Source organism: Seriola aureovittata, chromosome 17 (assembly GCF_021018895.1).
Source record: "Seriola aureovittata isolate HTS-2021-v1 ecotype China chromosome 17, ASM2101889v1, whole genome shotgun sequence".
In the NCBI taxonomy this organism is placed as follows: domain Eukaryota; kingdom Metazoa; phylum Chordata; class Actinopteri; order Carangiformes; family Carangidae; genus Seriola; species Seriola aureovittata.
Window position 1 is genome coordinate 15,812,463 of NC_079380.1, and position 18,755 is coordinate 15,831,217.

At 40.8% G+C, this 18,755-nt stretch overlaps 2 protein-coding genes across 3 annotated transcripts; both read right to left on the reverse strand.

The window, feature by feature from the left end:
• Nucleotides 1-486: 486 nt before the first annotated feature.
• On the reverse strand, nucleotides 487-6,286 carry adap2 (ArfGAP with dual PH domains 2). Of its 2 annotated transcripts, none has more exons than XM_056400489.1 (11): nucleotides 6,003-6,286; nucleotides 4,890-5,014; nucleotides 4,669-4,760; nucleotides 4,434-4,522; nucleotides 4,057-4,190; nucleotides 3,575-3,724; nucleotides 3,379-3,462; nucleotides 3,084-3,146; nucleotides 2,666-2,743; nucleotides 2,320-2,548; nucleotides 487-1,004 (listed from the first exon to the last, which is right to left on the reverse strand). In XM_056400489.1, exons 1-11 carry the CDS (start codon nucleotides 6,088-6,090, stop codon nucleotides 976-978), a joined length of 1,161 nt encoding a protein of 386 aa, XP_056256464.1. In that variant the 5' UTR covers nucleotides 6,091-6,286; the 3' UTR covers nucleotides 487-975. The 2 variants fall into 2 exon arrangements, with proteins under 2 accessions (XP_056256464.1, XP_056256465.1); XM_056400490.1 differs by having other exon boundaries at nucleotides 4,057-4,169; nucleotides 6,003-6,285.
• Nucleotides 6,287-6,408: 122 nt separating this feature from the next.
• On the reverse strand, nucleotides 6,409-18,712 carry atad5a (ATPase family AAA domain containing 5a). The gene is made up of 22 exons (XM_056402596.1): nucleotides 18,337-18,712; nucleotides 17,533-17,596; nucleotides 15,515-17,301; nucleotides 15,004-15,088; nucleotides 14,717-14,875; nucleotides 14,372-14,513; nucleotides 14,015-14,275; nucleotides 13,718-13,866; nucleotides 13,211-13,361; nucleotides 12,492-12,815; nucleotides 11,811-11,907; nucleotides 11,553-11,635; nucleotides 11,331-11,467; nucleotides 11,067-11,244; nucleotides 10,764-10,931; nucleotides 10,381-10,623; nucleotides 10,224-10,288; nucleotides 9,923-10,112; nucleotides 9,071-9,228; nucleotides 8,054-8,928; nucleotides 7,744-7,902; nucleotides 6,409-7,449 (listed from the first exon to the last, which is right to left on the reverse strand). The coding sequence occupies exons 2-22, from the start codon at nucleotides 17,581-17,583 to the stop codon at nucleotides 7,371-7,373; spliced, it is 5,541 nt and encodes a 1,846-aa protein (XP_056258571.1). The 5' UTR covers nucleotides 17,584-17,596; nucleotides 18,337-18,712; the 3' UTR covers nucleotides 6,409-7,370.
• Nucleotides 18,713-18,755: the final 43 nt, after the last annotated feature.

Sequence of the window (18,755 nt, forward strand, 5' to 3'; positions counted from 1 at the left end):
TTTCAAAACGCGTTATCTGGTCCTTCTTCCTCTTCGGTGTTTATTGACACTTTGCACACTTGCTTAGAGGTGCATTACCGCCACCGACTGTACTGAAGGTGGAACAGGCGATTGCTATTTTTTTTCTATTAGTAGAAAAAGAAATTAATTAAAATTGACTATTCATTCATAAATAGATCTTCCCTAGAGTCACTAAGCTGGTAACATGTACATAAATATTAATAAACCCTCATTCATCACGAAAGCACCAAAGTTAAAAACCATGTTACAGTAACACAATTCTGATTTATTATTCAATAAAATTCCAAGTGTTGCTGAAGTCATGTATGCTAAAAATGACATGTACAAAAGCTGTTAGTGTGCACATGTAAAAACCTGATGTAACAAATGGAAGTGAGAGAAAAGTCTGTAATTCAAAAACTGGGAAAGCAATTTTAACGAACATGCCTTTAACTTAAGTGTAGTCTATGAATCAAACCACACACGTTATTTACAAAACAATTTATTTATTTTTCTGGGTAGAATATCACAAAACCTGTTCACTCCCAAATGTAAAATTATATGCTTATTCATTAGGAAATTTAAAATATAAAAAATTAAGGGACATCATAAAAATAGTATAATAATATGCAGTTATTGTAGCCTTTTTTCTGTTACTATATGACAGTGTTTATCTAGTGAAAGGAGTGTATATTTGGTCATAAGAGTGATTTTACATAATGATAGTACTTTCTGAAGTATGTGATTTAGCATCAGATCCTGTGTCAGTTCAAGTCAGTATATGAAAGTTAATCCACAGATGTTTTACTATCACACAAGGATGAGAGTCCGTAAGTCAGTACTGGGAGCAACATGGTGAACAAGTAAGTCACTGTTCATCTGTTGTGCTGCAATAGTTTAGCCACTTTCAGTCACTTGTGTTTTCAAACGCTGCGTTCTCCTCACCATCATCCTGTGGATACACCTCTCTGCAGCTCATCGTTTATACCTTATGTTGGCTTCAACTGGAATGAGAAACAAGAAGATCAGAGTGGGGTCGTACATAAACATAATGCAATGGTTGAGTGGTTAAGTATGACGACTTCCTGTGGTGCTGTGCACAGTTTAATGCAAGCATGAACACATATGAGAGTACAGATGCATGTTCCCACTGCAGCAGGTTTACTGCGTTACCTGGACTAACTTTGAAGAGTAAAACCTGGAGCAGGTAGCAGGTAGATGCTTTTTATCAGGCACCACCTCTTTATGAATGGCAGTATTGGTCTAGCGGCTGGTATACCACTTTTGGCCAGACTGAAATATCTCAACAACTACTAGATGGATTGCCCTAAAATTATGAACAGAAATCTGTGGTCCCCAGAGGATGAGTCTTTGTTCCTCCTGAATTTTTGTTATTACCATGGTTTTTTTCTCTAGCACAGGTTGACATTTTTGTTTTTTAGTGAAATCCCTTGACAGCTATTGGATTTACTGGAAGAAGATTTGGTCCAGAAATTCATGTTCCCTTCAGGATGAATTAGATTGAATTTGATGCTCCCTTGACTGTCCAATTTGTGCACCCAGCAGCTCAATGCTATCATATATCCAATGACATATAGTTGTACAGAATTCTTTCAAGATGGTTTATCATAATGTCTCTGGTGATCCACTGATTTTTCCTCTATCACCACCATGAGTTTGACCTTTGTGGTTTTATGTGAAATCTTTCAACACCTATTGGATGGATTACCATGAATTTTGGAACAGACATTCATGTCCCCCTCAGGATGAATTGTTATAACTTTGGTGAACCCTTTACTTTTCAACTAGCACCAAAATCAGTTTTATATTCATGCACCATGCTAAATAGGAACCATAAATATAAAACTGTCATCTTGTGAATCCTGTCAAGTGAAAGACTATAATCACACAGGAAGCTGTATTTCTCTTCAGGCACGAGGCACAGACACCATCAGTTAAAGGAAGAGCAAAACCTAGAATCTGTCAGGAGGATTACATTATTCTGTTTGTTTAATTTACTTTACAAAATACTGAATGAAGATAGTTCAGTTTATGCTGAGCTGTTTAATACTGTTATTGTGTTTGACATGGCTAAAGTTGAGACATGTTCAACTGGGAACACAAAGGGGTTTAATGCCAACTGGACAGATCCAAAAATGTATGAAATCAAAGCTTTTCAAAAGGTTACATTTCTGAGATTCAAGGCATCACATGACAGGAATCGCTACGTGTGTTTGTGCTGGTGTGAATATGAAAACCACTTGCGTATCTGTGCACTGTATATTGTTCACGTTTGCAGTATTTTCTAGCCGTACTTACTGGTATAATCCTGTGGTGCCATGGGTCTGGACAGGACCTGTCTGAGGGCATCCAGCCACTCTCTCTGCTCCCTCTCCTGCTCGCACGTGAAGACAAACTGTCGCTCGGGCGTCTCCACCATAACACCACACTTCCACTTGTTTCCCCGAGCGTGCTTTGGGACGCACTCCTTCACAGAGTAACCGTTGCTCTCTGTGCCTATGAAAATGACTCCTAACTCTTCGGCATCCTACATTCATAATGATGGGAACACATAAACAGTCAAACATAACGGTGGCGCTTGAGAAACATCATTACAGCAGCAATGCACGGCATGGGTTAGAATGAGAGGAGGATTCGTCCTTACCAGCTGGCCTTTGAAGTAGAGCAACTTCCTGTTTTGAGAATCCAAAATAAACCATCTCTTTTTGAAACTCTCCTTTTGCTGTTAAAAACCACATTTAATGTAAATAAAATTACAGTATATATTTAAACATTTTCTGCTCAAGCTCCATTTCCCCAATTCCTTTATCTTTCTTGTAAAGAATGTCATTCAAATGTGTGCGTGTGTGTGTTAAGAGGAACAGAAACACACATTCAAATGTACTGTTCAGGCATACTGCTGCCATAAATAAGTCTTTTGGTGAACTCAGCGCCTAGCTCTATGCATGCATAAGTCAAAGTAGCAGTTGGGTGCCGACAGATAAATGTAATGAATCAATAACAAATAAATAAATGTACAAATAAGTTATATGTAACTGGATGTGTGTTTTTTGACAACTTACCAATGGCCCTGTCTTTTCCATGTAGCCCTCTTTGAGGTATTTTCTTGTTATCTTTGGTATCAGCTGGCAAAGAGATGTAAAGGTAAAACGTGTGTAAAGCTTATAAACATAAAAGCGAAAGGAGGCAAGTTTCTGCTCTTATTGCTGTTGGACCTGCTGAAAGTAAAAAGTTCAATGCATTAACTATGAATAAACTGCTATTTTTTTCAACTACTTAGTGTGTATTTAGAGAGCATCAACATCCAAGGAAAGATGACTATGACCAAACATTTTCTCATTTCAGTTTGATGCTTACCTCTTCATCGCTTCCAGTCGGGTATGCTGTCTTCAGGTATGCATAGCGAGCCGCACGAATGGCGTTGTACCACGTGACTATTTCCTAGAGCAGAAGAAGAGACCCTGAGCTTCTCCACAGCCCACAAGCTACCGTATGACAATCACTATAAAAACCTGCTGGGTTACTGCTATTTATACTTTGGATGCCGTCCCACCTCAGGACTCTCGTGATAAACATAGAGGTTCCTGGTGTGATTGTCGTCTTGGTAGGTGATCTGCAGCCCATGAGGATGACCAATCTTCTCTGGCTGAAAGGTGGCGTTCAGGTCCTTGATGGGGATTACAGCTTTAGGGCCTTTGGACTCCTAGATCACAAACATAAACATAGAATTAGCATGCTGCTCTTTGTTCCTTTATTCTTAGCCATGCTAGCAGCATGTGTTTCATGTGTCAACATCTATCTCAAGAACTGTTGGATAGATTGCCATGAAACTTGGTGTGTTTTTTGTTTGTTTGTTTTTTTTTTTGTCTAAACTAATTACAGAGGGAAGAGATCAAAACAAATCAGTGCACATGCCTTTATATCACACGAATATAATATTAATTTTAACTCCACATCTTGTAGTAATAAGGAATTTAATTGTTTCAAGAGGACATACAGTGTAGTTCAACTGTGACGGCACTGCGGGGAACTCACATTTTCCTTGTTGAAGTAAGTTAGGGTAAATTCTCTCTCTGACAGCACAAACTTCCTCTTCAGAAACTGCGTGTTCTCTTTTCCTTTCTTCCACAGCATTCCCTCATAGAAACCTGGTATCAATCCAACAAAATCTACAGAGTCACAGGTGCTTCAGTGAACGCAGATCTCACTCAGAAATGAAGTTATTTTGGTTACAAAGCACAACGGTTTTTGCAAAGATTGACTCTTTCATTGTACAAAGAACTGACTTTTTTTTCCACAGTTCTGAATGTGTTTGAGGAACCATCTTGTTTGTATTTGTTTTACACCAACAGACTAATAAAGATTTATGTCCTGCAGTAGACGTGCGCTTTAAAAAACAGTTAAAATTTCACCTGTGGTATATGAAAGTGGTGGATACTTGGTTTCTCCTGTGAATTCCATCCTTTCGTATTTAGCCCGGATCCACTGCTCTCTCAGGACTCTGGGTTTCAAGGGCGAAACAAAATATTCTTAGACAGGCAAAACATAAGCTGTCACGAAACGATTCATTAAGCTTCAATCTGGCATAAGAAATTCATCCATATTCCACTTCCACAATCAGTGTCAACATCCTGGAGAAGTACTTACAGATGGTCATTTTGTTGGGGCTGATAGTAGTACGGTGGAACAGCTTTTTCATACGAAGCCTGAGCATTGGCGTTGCCTTCGGATTCCATGAACTTCACAGAGTCCCAAGAAGACACACAGAAAAGATTACACACCGCCAAGTCGTCCTTTCACCTGAAGAACTTATGTGTTTTTGCCATAGCAATAATAACAGAGGTGGGAACATGGTAAGCAGCCCGTACCTCCACCAGCTCATCCTCCCAGAAGTCCAGCTTTATGGATTTGACCCGGCTGGACAGGCTGCGATGGATGCCAGAGCAGTTCAGACACACAAACACACCCAGCTTGTAGCATGCCCAGTCTGGATCTGAGGTGTGCAAAGGAGGAGGGATGATACTGCTTAATTACACAGTCCCAATCTTTTTGGTTTGTGAGAGACAAGCAGTGTGTGGTTGGCCTCTTGTCATGTTTCCATTGTCGCAGTTGTTTTAAGATTCATTTCCTTCTCTAAAGCTCTGCAATGGTTTCATTTAAAGTTTTGTTTGCGTGCCAAAGAGATAAAATTGTACAATACTTCAAAAAGTCAAAAAAATAGGAATAGAGTACCATAACTTTGTTTTACTTCACTCCTACACCATGAATCATCTGAGAACCAGTCAGAGCTCCATCACAACCAGCTACAACACATTGTTCCAACACTATTACTCTACTAATGACATATATATACTGTATTTATAATAATACTGAAGTTATAGGGGCCAGTTTCTTCAGGAGTATTTTTTACTTTTGATACTCTGAACACATTTAGTTGATAATTCTTCTGTACTTGTAATGGTATTTTAATGCAGGACTTTTACCTACAGAAAGTAAGGGTTATTTCTTCCACCACTGGAATGATTCGCTACATAAATGACAAGATATACAAGAATGACCTGTGCCATACAGGCATTGAATACATGACTGCACCAGGGAACAGTTGAGATTTGAGCTCTGGTTTTTATAAATCCTATCTGCTGCTACCTATTCATTCGCACTATATGTATGTTGGATGTTTTTAATGAAGTGTAAAGTGTTGCGTTGTGTGTAATGTATTTTTATTGTAGGCTACTTTGGGAGAAGCCAAAAACAGTTTTCCACTGAGGTGGATAATACAATAAATCCTAACGCTATTAAATTGTAGTCCATCATTAAACCTGAGTCTATCACCCGAGTTATCTTTACAGTCCTGTGTCCAATAATAACCTTTAATGTAGGAACCACAGATAAAATTTATGTAAAAGTCATGAAGCTTAACAATCAAACAATTGTAACCTATGAATGCTGGTGTCTCATAATCTGACAGACACGTAACTTACCTGGCGCGCGGCAGTCAGCGCACCGTCTGTTTCCCGGCCGCTTCACCAGTTCCAGTAAAATCTTTTTGTTTCGCTCACAGTTTGACATTTCGGCACAAAGTCAGGGTCCCTTCTCATACGATGATAAATCTCGCTGTCGAAACTAAACATGGCGGTCACATACTTTTACACGCGGCGAAAAACAACGGAACAAAGTCTTAAAGTGAAACTTGCGACAGATGTTACAATGTTGGATGTTACAACAGAGTGACTCCCTCTGCACTGTCAAAAACTGTTGAATGTGCTTTTATTGCTGGCTGTGTGTGTGTGTGTGTGTGTGTGTGTGGGGGGGGGGGGGGGTGGTGGTTTGTCATCCTTTGTACAGAGTCTGCCACTGTGCAGATTGCTCTTCCAATTTCACCCATAGAGGCAATGAACTAGTCCGCCCACTGTGCAAATAACACAAGCATTGCAAATCAGTGTCATCTGCTACCTGCCCCCAACTCAGGATAGACGGTGACATGCTGGAAATGGAGCACAGAAATGGTGAGATAATTTACTATTTGTTGTGATAAACCTTTATTTGGTCACAACAAAAATCCATTGTGGATAATATGTACAGAGTTAAGGCTGAAAAACAAAACTGATGGAATAAAAAAAAAAAAAAAAAACACTGTGATAAATGTGAAGGTGAAAAATAAAGCAGAAAAAAACAAAAAAAAACCCTCTGAACCAAGAACCTGAGTGCATCAACAGTACTTTGTGCAGAGACAGTTCATACACAGCCTTTACAAATTCAGAAGCAATTTCTATTTTACATGTTAATCAATGTTAAATGATATACACCTGCTCCTCACAAACAATGTCTACTTGGTAAAAAGACTTTCCAAAATGCAAAACACACTCATAGATGAGGCTACAAAACACTACTGTACAAAGAAATCACACACACACACACACACACACACACACACACACACACAGAGCTTAATATTACAAAAATCATATAAAGTAGTAATATTTAGTGCATTCTTTGAAAGCACCATAAGATATGCTGAATCAGACATCATGTGAGGTTATTTAGCTGTGTGCCTGTATTCAGTGATTGAATCATTTCCATCTTGGAGGAAATATGTGGAAACTTCACCAGTCTCTCCTGTACACACACCTCTGACCATCTAACCACTTCATCTCATGCTGATGTTAGGATCATAAAAACAATGGGAACTGATTTATTTTGCCCAACTGTCCATCATCCCTGTGCTACTTATGCCAACACACTTGCTGTAAACATGTTCCTTTTCCAGACTGAGAGGCAAAACGTATGGACCTTAAAAGTATTTAAGGCTTCTGTGTGATCATGAGGACATGTGTGGTCCTCTCTGTGGTTTAGGGGAAGTCTTCAGCAAGGTGCTGTAGAGTGCTCTTTTCAAGACCAAGGTGGATTGCATCTAGGTAGTGCAGAAACCTGGAGGAGGAAAAGAAACAGCTCAGAGTTTTCTGTGGACCCATTTCAAGACTGCATTTGTGTGATTTGCATGCATGTATGCACTGTGTTTTGCATACAGTTACACTTTAACACATTTATTTGTAGCAGTGTCAGTGATCAAAACAAACAAACAAAAAAAAAACCTACATCATCATTTGAGTCAGCCATTCGTTGCCTGCCAAAAGATGCTTCACCACATCCTGCCCACAGTTTAAACCAAGACCTGCTGCTGGTGGCTGACCAAAATACTAATGATGGTTTCTGCATGCTCACCTTCGTTTAATCTTGCCCTGCTCCTTGAGCTGCTCTGATCTGCAGATGGTACGTAGGGCTGGCAGGTAGTCCACAGCAGCTGCTGGTCTGTTTCCGAGAGTGCCAACCATTCCTCTCAACATCAGCCTCTCCATCACTTCTCTCCTCCCCTGGACCAGCCTGGAACACAGCAATACACATTAGCTTTCTTTGAACTGACTTAGGATTCATTTCAACATTTTTATCCCTTAATTAGTTAATTCTATGCAGGTTTACATTGCACTAAAGTCAAAATGAGGAATATCATTAAAGAGATACTGTTAAGACTCACTGTGGTTGACAGGGACTGTCCTGAGTGAAGCTGAAACCTTCACAATGAGGGGCAACAGGGAGGGTGAGTTCTGCTGCAGCCTCTTTTCCAAGCTCTCCTTCCAGTTGTCGGGCTTTGTCCCAGGCCTCCCCTATCGAACCCCGACATTTGCGGAAGCTCAGTGCCTCCACAGCAGCCTGGATCTCCAAGATGCACTCTGAACCCACCCACCTCCGTCTGTCAGTCTCAACCCTCAACTCATCTGTCATCCCATCTTTCACCACTGCACTGACAGGTGACATTCTTCTGTGAATGTCACCCCCTTCTGGATGAACAAGCAAGGAGGAGTCTGCATAGGACATGTTGTCTAAAAAGTCAGCTATTGATTCTAGACACTGTGACACTGGTAGATTTTTTACACGCTCCTCGGGAGTCAGTGGCTTCCTTTTCACCATTTCTGAAACTACTCTCTCTTTGACTTTCTCCTTTGCCTGAGGAGCACCCTGCGGCTTGCAGAGAGACATAAAACTGTCTTCTGAGTCCGAGTCAGAGTTCAGTCCACCTTGGTCAGGTACACAGTGCCTTCGTTTGTTCTTCCTCATTCTGTTGGAAACCTTAACTGGACTGCTATCATCCGAGCAATCTGCTGACTCTGCCGCATGCAGTAATCTAGCGTGAGATGGAAGTGTGTCGGACTGTATGCAGGTGGATGAGGGCTGCTCTTTGGGATTAACAGGAGGATGGTCTTGTGATTCAGGTTTGTGAGCAGAGGTAGTCAACTGTGTGAGTGGTAGAGGTAAGAGGGTCTCCATGTTGGAATAGAGTAGGTCCACTCCTCGTCGCCTGCTTTCTGTCAGCAGCTCCCAGCAAACTGCCTCCTCCACCAGACTATGGTTCTGTTGACAGCAAATACCCATTAAAAAAATTACTATTAAAAAGTACTAACAAAACATCATGATCACGTTGGGGATCATCAGGAATCTACAGGAGGTCATTGCACTTTTATGTGCTCTTGTGTGTGGTAGATGAACAGCTTACCCTAAGCAGCTCCCAGATGTCTCTCTCTGGCTCAATATTCAGGAGGCCGAGTTTGCTCTCAGTGCAGCCAGTATCACAGGGAGGGAGAGTGGGCGGGACAGTCACTGCACACACAGACATTTTTGCTGCCTCTCCATCAGTCTCTGGCTTTAGTTCAGCTTTGAGAATGAATGAGGGAGGGAAAAAAACATTAGAGATAATTAATAACAACCATAATCTTTGCAGGAGGACACATGAAAATCCAATCAGATCTACTCCATACGGGTACCTGTGGTGTTAGTATCAAGTTTATGCTAAGTATTACTCTTACTTATCATATTCACAAAAACAAAAACAATTTCCCCTAGTGGAATTAATTAGATCATTACTTAGCAAACATTTTCATGACAACATGTTTGTCTTTACATGCTAGAGACATGGTATCAACTTGTTAACAAAAAGTGTTAAGGAGTTACAGCCAATTGTGGGAAATGAGTGATTCCTCATTAATATGCAAAGGTCCACAAAAGGGGATCCAAAATCTAATCAGATCATCTACCCCATATGCGGTATCTGCAGTATAAGTATTGAGTTTCTACTTTGTGATGTTGTCGAGTTATCATGTTCACAAGAAGAGTCACACAACCACAGACGCCAGCATACCGACATCATAGCTGTGAACAGCTGTTCAGGTGCCATGACAGCAAATGCATCGTCACACTTGGTTACAAGTCTAGAATTTTATAATAATAGTAATAATGATAACCACAATAATAACAAGTAGAGATGAAATATGAAGTATTAAGTATTTACAAAATAAAACCAGAGTACTGACAATATTATTATTGAAATTTTTCTTAGTAATCTGCTTACCATTTTTTTCGGTGTGCATCAGTGGCCTGGTTATATGGCGGCCACCAGCACTGCGAGTCCAGAACTGCAGCTGCAGTAAACTCTGCCTGATGTCACAGCCATTGAGTCTGAGCAGAGAGCTGATGTCTGATAGGTCTGTTCTCATGTCCTCAGCCAGGCACAACAGCTGCAGGTAGCTGCCCACATTTGACTGTACCAGAGACGCAGGAGGACAAATTAAATTATTGTCATTACAAACTCAAGCCACATCAAAGAACCCACCCTGCCGTTGAACATTCATATTTAGGAGTCCTTCACTCACCACTGACAGCGTTTTAAAATGGATCTCTTCAAAGTTGCCATCAAACATGCTGCTAAAAGTAGGATCTGGAAAACACACAAAATGTAATTTAAACTCAAAAACCAGACACAGAGTATAAATAAATCCAATCAATACAGGTAAAACATTGACTACTCACCGCTGGTAGTGAGGATGACTGGCCTCTTGGTAGTGGCCATGAATGTCTTGATGGCAGCTAGGAACCCAGAGTCATCATCAAATATAACATCCACTTCTTCAAACAGGATAAGAGAGGTGGCCGTCTTCTTGCTCTGTTCTTCACTGTTTTCTTTAGGGGTGGTAGCTGTTGGTGATTTGATTGCGAGGTCTTTATTCTTATTGGCACCCTCATTATTTGCTTTCATGACTTTCTTGGAAGCAGCTATATGAAAAGATGAAGGAGAGAGAAAAACAAGGAAAAATTATTTACTGAAATTACTTAAATTATATTCCTGATTAAAAATTTTAATGAATGGTAACATTATAAATAATAGAAATTTGACACATTGGAAGTGTATTTACCTGTTTGTTCATTCTTCTTAGTGTTAGGTGGCTCCTTGTTGGTGGGTCGACCCATTTTGAAGAAGTTACTTAAAGAAGTCGGAGCCAAAGCTCCTTTTTTAGAACCACTTGGTGACTGGGGATGTTTCCTGGGAGAGGAAACCACCCTGCGAGGAGAGTTAATCTTTCCTGAAAGATGAAGAGAAACAAATCAATCCAACAGCTCATCTTGTAACATTCCTACCGTACACAAATCTTTCATATAACCTATCTTCTCACAAGCCAACAACTCAACAGTGCTATACATGTCAGCTGTGTACATACTGGGAGAGGTGCCAGGCCTGACAGCGCCAGCACTGCTGCTTGTGCCATAGCTGTTGAAGTAGGTGGGTTTGTGGGCATTGACCCCCTGACTGTCAACCTGGTGTGACTGAGTGGCTTCCCTCAGTTGGGACAGAATAAGACGGCCACTCCGCTGAGATGAAGCGTTCACCTCAAATACCTTGAGAGACCAGAGGGAAGTTAGAGGTTATGTAGCTCTCCACATAACAAATGCATTGCTTTGAAATGGACGTGAGGTGCTTGTACCTTGAAGCCCAGCTCCTGGGCACAAGCATAGACAGCAGCAGTCTTTCCTACTCCAGTGGGTCCTGTGATCAGCATTGTATTACACAGCATGTCCTCTCCATCTTGGGGGTCCTCTTCTCCACAGTCCCAGTCAGAGTCTGCACATAAAGGGCCATGAAAATAAACATACACCAAGACAACATTTATGAAGAGATAACAAGATCAGTATGTCTAATTTCCCACCATTGCTTCCTTCCTCTTGTTTCTTGTCTTTCTGCTTTTTTCTCTCTTCTCTGTCTGCACGGAGTTTCCATTCCTTTAGCCAACTGTACAAAAAAAGAAAAAAAGGAACATGAAACACTTGCCTTCATGTTCTACAAATATTCAATAATTATCCCAAATCCATATGATGCATATTGGCTAGACAGTATAAAACAAATGCAGTGAGCACTGTTTTTATACAGGCACAGGGAAGATAAAGCAGTTTTACTGATTCCTCACCTGTGCAGCCTCCTAACTGAGGCAGTGTTGCCTATGATGTCGCTGGAGTGCTGGGGCTGATATTTGTCTGTCCACAACACGTCCTCCTTCAACACATCTGTAGAACAAATTGCATTGAGTTTTTGAGCTGCAGGGATTGAACCAAGGATTTAAATATGAAGTGTGTGACAAAACAGGATCTTGCAAGAAAGTTGTCATGCCAGTTTGGGAGGTCTGTTTGCCTCTGATGGTATTTATGAGAATTACACATTGTTGTGGTTGAGTCCCTGAGAGCAGGTCTATTTTTAGAACTTCAAACTAAGCACTTAATCTTTTTCTTTAAAAAAATTAAAACCAGACTTCACTACCACTTCACATTAATAATGGTATATTTGCAACAAAAGAAAATACTTAGTATGAAAACCATCTGCAAGCATAACATATAACATAGTATCATAGTATCAACAAGACACTAGTTTGTCTGCCTGTTCTAAGACATTTAAATATATTTGTTTTTTTATTGCAAACTTACTTTTATATAATTTGTTGCACATATCCAGGAGTTTTCTTACAATTGGCTGCGTCATTTCACTGTCTCCTAATTTGCCTACCATTGCTGTCCATTTTTCTCCTTGGCTATTTTACTGATGTCCTTATGCCAGTTTCCTAATTGGATTAGGTATTGTTTATTTGCTACCTCACCTTTATTCACAGTGTCTTCTGCCAAAAGCAAGTCATCCAGCACAACCACAGAGTCGTCCTCGGACGGGATGGGAGCAGTTTTGTTAGAAGGCCTTGTTTTCTCTTTCTCCTCCTCCTCTAGCCTGGATCTCTGCGCTCGTCTCGTACGACCTCCCCTTTTCGCCGTCTCTGGCTCAGGCGTGGAAACGTTCTCCTCTGAATGGTTGCCCCGCTGCTTCTTAGCCACCTTCGCTGTGTTTTCCCTTCCATCATCTATCCTCTTCCTCTTCCCTCCTACTGGTTCAGCTGGCAGTGATGTGCCTGTGACTCTGGTTGATTCTGGTTCTAATAGGTAACATACAGTGGCCATTTAGTATCATTTTAATTTTATGACTTGGTTGATCTTCAATTTGGCTTCATTTCATTTTAAATTGAATTTAAACAATGACTGATTAAAATACTGCACCAATATTTATGCTTTGAGAGCAGCTGGGATATTTTAACATCCTTCTAACTTAGAAAATTGTGAATTTTCCTTCATGTTGATGCTATCGGATATTAAATATCAGATACAGTCAAAATGATTAAAGATATCAGAGCTTAATCAGCATAGAATATATATACACACACACACACACACATATATATACATATACATATACATATATACATATATATATACACACACACATCTGCATTTGTTTAAGTCTTCAAGTGCAATCATTTCCTGTCCGACTGACCTGAGGCTGTGCAGTACTGCTGGTGGTCAGTGCGTCTCTTCACAAAGCGACTGATGAACATCTGAACAGGGAAGGGAGGGTTGGAGGTGCTGACTTCCTCCACAAGAAGCTGACGAACACTTTCAGAGATCTCAGGTCTCCAGCCCGAACCCTGCAAAGGAAAAATACTTTTATTCAATACTGCGGCAGCTGTTAAACTCCACTGTAGCTCTGCTGGAAATTTTTGCTCATAATATCTATTTCTGAACATCAATCTAAGGAAATAATTTAAGCAAACTACCAAAGCACATCCACAAAATTCACAAATTAGCATTAATTGTGTTTATATTATAAGCCATTTAAAATGCTTTACAAGTGGAGAAGAAGACACTAATGACTAGATCATTTGTTCTGAGATATCAACTGTGCTAAATACGTAACTATGTGCCTTACAAGTCAATGTATGTTGGTCTGGAGTTGACAACACTGTGGGGACAGTTGCTAAGAGGATCAGTCATTTTAACATACCCTTTCACAAAAGGCTCTACAGGCTGGTTCTGTCTTCAAACAGAAGGAGCCACTAACAGATGAAAAAGACTTGGATGTTCGACTCCCAGGCTCTTTCAGATGATACAATAATGGAGATTCAGGCCATGGTAAACTCCATAGAGGGCAATCTGTCAATACAAAGACAATAAAAAACAAGTTTCACTTTGGCCCTCTAGTAATAACAAAAAAACAAAACAAACAATGCACATAATCAGTAACAAACCCTATAAAAAATGAAAATCACAAAATGTGCATTTCTATGAAGGAACATCCTACCATGTGGTGGTTGCTTCATGTGTATTACTGGTTGAAAGTAGGAACAGGAGAGAGAGTATGCCTCTTTAGTGGCAGCGGTCTTGGCTATCTGCTTCCTAAAAGACTCTGGCAGACCACTCTTCAGGAACTCTCTGCGCGCCCTGAACTGCTCATCATCCTGGGAGTTTTCAGAGCCCTCACAACCGCTCTCATCAAAGATGGAAATCACAGCAGACACCTTCCGAGCAGTCTTCTCTTGGCCCAGTGATGCCACTTTTGAGCCTGTGAGAGAGAGAATACAGCACCATTAGTTGATGTTTCTGGGGATTATGACAAAATGCTAAACAATAAATGTAGATTTAGAGTGGGAAAGACTACCTGGGACAGCCTTGGTCTCTTTGCCAGCTGTTGTGGCTTTTCCCAGAACATCATTTAGACTTCGCAAAGGTTTTTGGGTTTTGCCTTTTCCTTGTGCTGTCTGACGAGTGGTCTCGTTGTCCTCCAGGCAGATGATAGAATCCTGACAAAACAAATCATATAATGTAATTCACAGCTGATTTCGCAAACAGAAAGAATTAGTGAATAAACAAATTACAAAGCCAGAAGAATGGGACCACAGAACTGTCTGCCGGAGCCCATGTTCATCAATACAACATGTCAAAAAAATGTATACTATCACTTAAAAACTGTGAGAAGAACTGAAATGTATTTATCTTACTGTACCTCATTTTCACAGTAGCTCTTCTTGATGGCAGCCTCATTTCGTGACGAACGCCTTAAGGTGCCCTTCTCCTCAACAGCAGTTTTCTTACTCTGCTGTATCACTTTTGCTTTCTCCACCAACTTCTTTGCCTGCTTCCTTTTTTTAGACTCATTTGATGTCTGAAATAACATAGAGTTCACCATCCTCAGTTACGATCATGTTTAGATTGTTTGTTATCTTGTCCAAGTTGGAACATCAATTCATTAAATTTAGAGTTTGTCCAATTTGTAAAAAAAATATCACTCACTCTAGCAGCCATAGACGTGTTAATACCACTTCCACTCTCTGCCTTTGACATGGGGACATTTTTATGGACTCTAGTAAATTTAATCCTTGTGAAAAAGAAAACAATCAATTAGAACAAGAACATAATAAGAACCTTAACACATACAAACTCTGTTTATTATTAAGTACACCTAGCTATAGTCAATGCATTCTAATACAAGAGTCCTGCACTAAATCCTACCTTCATGTTATAACGTTCAATTTTTGTTGCAACTCTTTTAGAGAAGTGTTGATACAAAATCGTGATCATTTTGGAGGATGAAGTTTGTGGTGCTGCTGAATTGTAATGTGTTATACTGACAAGTATTTCTATTATTTCAATGAGGGTAAGCTAAATAACACAAAAAGCTCTCTGTAAAACTAAGTAAAGATCAATAGCACCACAAACAGCAGCCTCTAAATGATCATACAGTTGAATCAACTTTCCATAGCATGCATAGTGGTATTAAATCATTACTATAAGCATGTGTCACCTGATTGGACTTTGTTTTGTGTCAGGTGGGCACACCATTTCTGCTAAAAAGACTCCATGTTTGGACTTCCGTGTCTTTGGGGTGGACATCTTTATAGGGCTCTCAGGTAAAGAAGCAGCAGCAGCATCCTTTGACTCATTTTGTTTCCTGGTCTTCCTGACAGGACTTGCTGGGGTGATTTCGGTCGCTTGCCTGACTACAGCCTCTCTTCTGGATCTCCTCACAGCGGGGATGGACGGCTCCTCTTTTTTATCTTCAATGTCAATAATCTTGGTCATTGATTCTTCCGCAGGAGTAGCAGTGGGTGAGGTAGTGACAGTCAAGTTTTCTTCTTTAGCTTTCTTTCTGCCTTTTCTTGTTGGTTTCTTTTTAGCTACATTGTTTTCCTCAGAGACAGCTGGGTCTTGCGCAACAGGGGGAGGAATTTCACAGTCCTCCTCAATAACTTCTGCAGCATCTAAATTCTTCTCTTCCGGTTGCTTCTGTTTGCCCTGACTCTTCCCAGGTTTGGTTTTGGACCCATCCAGGTTGGGCCGCTTGAAGGCAGCCATGAACTGCTTCCTCTCTGCCTCGCTGCACTTTGGCATGGATTCACTCTCAAGCACAGCCAGCTCAAGATCCTCCTCTTGAAGAACCACATTGGATTTCCTTTTCACAACCAGTGAGGTAGACGGAAGCTGGTGTCCAGCTTCTGTGTGAGGAGAAGTTACAACTTCTGAAGGGCTCATTGCCCCTTTTCTCTTGTTGAAAATGGAAGCTAACTTTCCCACAGTCTTGACTGGTTCCTGTTTGGGTGACACTACATGCACCTCAGCCTGGATGGTGACCGTTCGGGGCGAGACTTGAAGTGATGGCTCCAAAGAACCCACATTTTCCAGCCGGTCAGTGTCCATTTCCTCTGCCCCTGTTGTCATTTTACTTTCCTCTTCTTTTCCCTGTTCATCTTCAATGTCCTCTTCCCCCTTGTCCTGACTTCGCACAAAATCTTCAAACGATATCGTAACTGTGCTGTTGTTCAATTGTGAGGCCTCATCCACATTAACCTCCATGCTAACATCACAGAAAGAGGCCTCTGCCTCTTTCTCCTCTGGTTCTGATTCTGGTTGCTTTGCCTCCTGTTGATTCCTCTTCCTAGAATTTCGTGAGGCAGTTTTGACCTGTTTTTCCTTATCTTTCAAAGGTACAGCTGGAGATGAGGGAATGCTCTTCAGCTCTGGTTTAAGTTTGACAGTCTTTTCACACCTGGATCCCTCTTCATGATGTTCATCTTTTCCAGCCTGCACTACACAGACAGGCATAGTGGCACTCCTCTCTGATATTCCAGCAGTGACATATGCCTCAGTACTAAGCTGGGCCAACAGAGCTGCTGTATCACTGCCAAGGACCCCACAAGTACTGGTCACCTCTGCTGCTGAGTCTTTGCTCTCATGTGGTTCTTCTACAATGAAGCAGCTCATGTCCTCTGTGGAGCTGAGAGTTTCACTCTCCACAAGTTCCCTTGCAGCTTTGATGGCTTTTCTACCCCGTTTCTGAGATGGTTGTTTCACTGCTGCCACTGGGCTGGTGTGTTTTTCTACAGACTGAGATGTCTGACAGTTCTCTTTAGACTGTTCTGGTGAGCTGGTCTTTTCTTTAGAGGAAGGAGCCCTCCTGCTAAAGTAGTCCATGATATTGTTGGAGCGAGGAGGGGAAAAGGGTTTCTCCGCAGGCTTGGCCACAGGAGAGAAATAGTTTGTGATTGTCTTAACCACAGGACTGCCACCATCTTTGTGAGATTTCTTGCAAGGCTGTAAAAGAAGTGACAAAGTTAATCAAACATGAGATTTTTTATTATTATTATTATTATTATTATTATTATTATTATTATTATTATTATTATATTACTTTATTTAACCAGGTCAAAGTCTTGTTGAGAGGTCAAGAGTGACCTGGCCAAGAGAGCAGCATTAACATTGCAAAAACAAAACAAAGCAGCTACTGCATGCAGTGTATAGCCCCCATCATCGTCATTAAAATACCTGGGTGTCAAAGTCCTCAATGACAGATGCCATAGCCACAACACCAGCCATAATTTGAAGAGACCTAAAACAAGAGAAAAACTTTGTTATAAAAGATCAGCAAGGCACTGAAGAAAACATCAGACTAAGATAAAATATTAAATTCCTTTCCCTGTGGGTCAGAAGTCTAAGTCACCTGCAACGTAAATCCATTCTCCTCTGATTGATTCCAGCAGAGGACATTTCTCTCCCTCTCCCTCACGTCCATTTTTATTTTTAGTAAATACAGGCAAAGTTCCATTAAAATAATCATGACAGCATAACTAGCACAATGCCCTTACAAGTGCTAGATAGCAACCCAACAACCTGCAAATAGTCACCTTAACACAAGTAGAACCTGATACTTTTATTTAGCAGTGTTTACAGCAACTATTCATGCATCAACACAAAATGTTTGAATATTTCAAAGATACAAACGTATTGCATAATTCAAAATCCATTCATTCTCCTTTACTCAAAATCGACAGCCACCGTATCTGACACTGTTAACACTATAAACATTACACAGCCCTACACAGTACATGAGCAGTGTTAACAGCATTAATACGAGACTATATGCAATGGTACGGGAGAGGTAAAGACAGTATAAAATGCTTATATACGGCATACTCAAGTATATTATATTATAATATCCTACAGTGGTCAGGGACAACAAGTAACATAAAATTGACATTATCCGTGATAATGGCGCTCAGCAGCTCTTTCAGTTTTGTGCCAAATGACAGACAGGCAACCAGAAAAACAAAGGTCGAAGAAAACACTCACCGATAATGCAGAACCGGTAACTTGCCGAAGGTCCAGAGACGGTCTTCTTGCCTTTTTTATTCACTTCCTCGAGTGTGTGAATAAACAACAGATGGAAAGTGCATTGTGAGAAGCGGGCAGCTGTTTGTTGCCACCAGACATATAAATTTCACTGTAAAACAACAAGCTAGCAGACTTTGCTCGGTGCTACTTTCAACGCAGCTCCGCTCCTCACAGGTCCCAAAAGTGGCCAAAACATTTTCCACATGTCAGCCACGGGTATATGAACGCAAAGTAGAGAGGGTTACACGGGTATTAGCCAAATTGTTCCGAGTACCAATTCAAAATACATGTTTCTTGACGTGTTTCGCTCTTTCAAAAACGCGCCAGACTGGTTGTGAACGAAGGGCGCCAAATATACGCGACCTTTGGCATCACCA

What these genes read in the sequence shown, in the direction of transcription:
- adap2 (XM_056400489.1), bottom strand. Translation starts at nt 6,090, where the DNA reads ATGTCAAACTGTGAGCGAAACAAAAAGATTTTACTGGAACTGGTGAAG. An exon ending in TGGAAAAGACAGGGCCATTG is followed by an intron (nt 2,744 to 3,083) that starts GTAAGTTGTCAA and finishes GGTTTTTAACAG; the next exon opens with CAAAAGGAGAGTTTCAAAAA. An exon ending in TCTACTTCAAAGGCCAGCTG is followed by an intron (nt 2,549 to 2,665) that starts GTAAGGACGAAT and finishes TTATGAATGTAG; the next exon opens with GATGCCGAAGAGTTAGGAGT.
- atad5a (XM_056402596.1), bottom strand. Translation starts at nt 17,583, where the DNA reads ATGGCTGGTGTTGTGGCTATGGCATCTGTCATTGAGGACTTTGACACC. An exon ending in GACAGTCCCTGTCAACCACA is followed by an intron (nt 7,903 to 8,053) that starts GTGAGTCTTAAC and finishes GCTGTGTTCCAG; the next exon opens with GCTGGTCCAGGGGAGGAGAG. An exon ending in CAGGGCAAGATTAAACGAAG is followed by an intron (nt 7,450 to 7,743) that starts GTGAGCATGCAG and finishes TTCCTCCTCCAG; the next exon opens with GTTTCTGCACTACCTAGATG.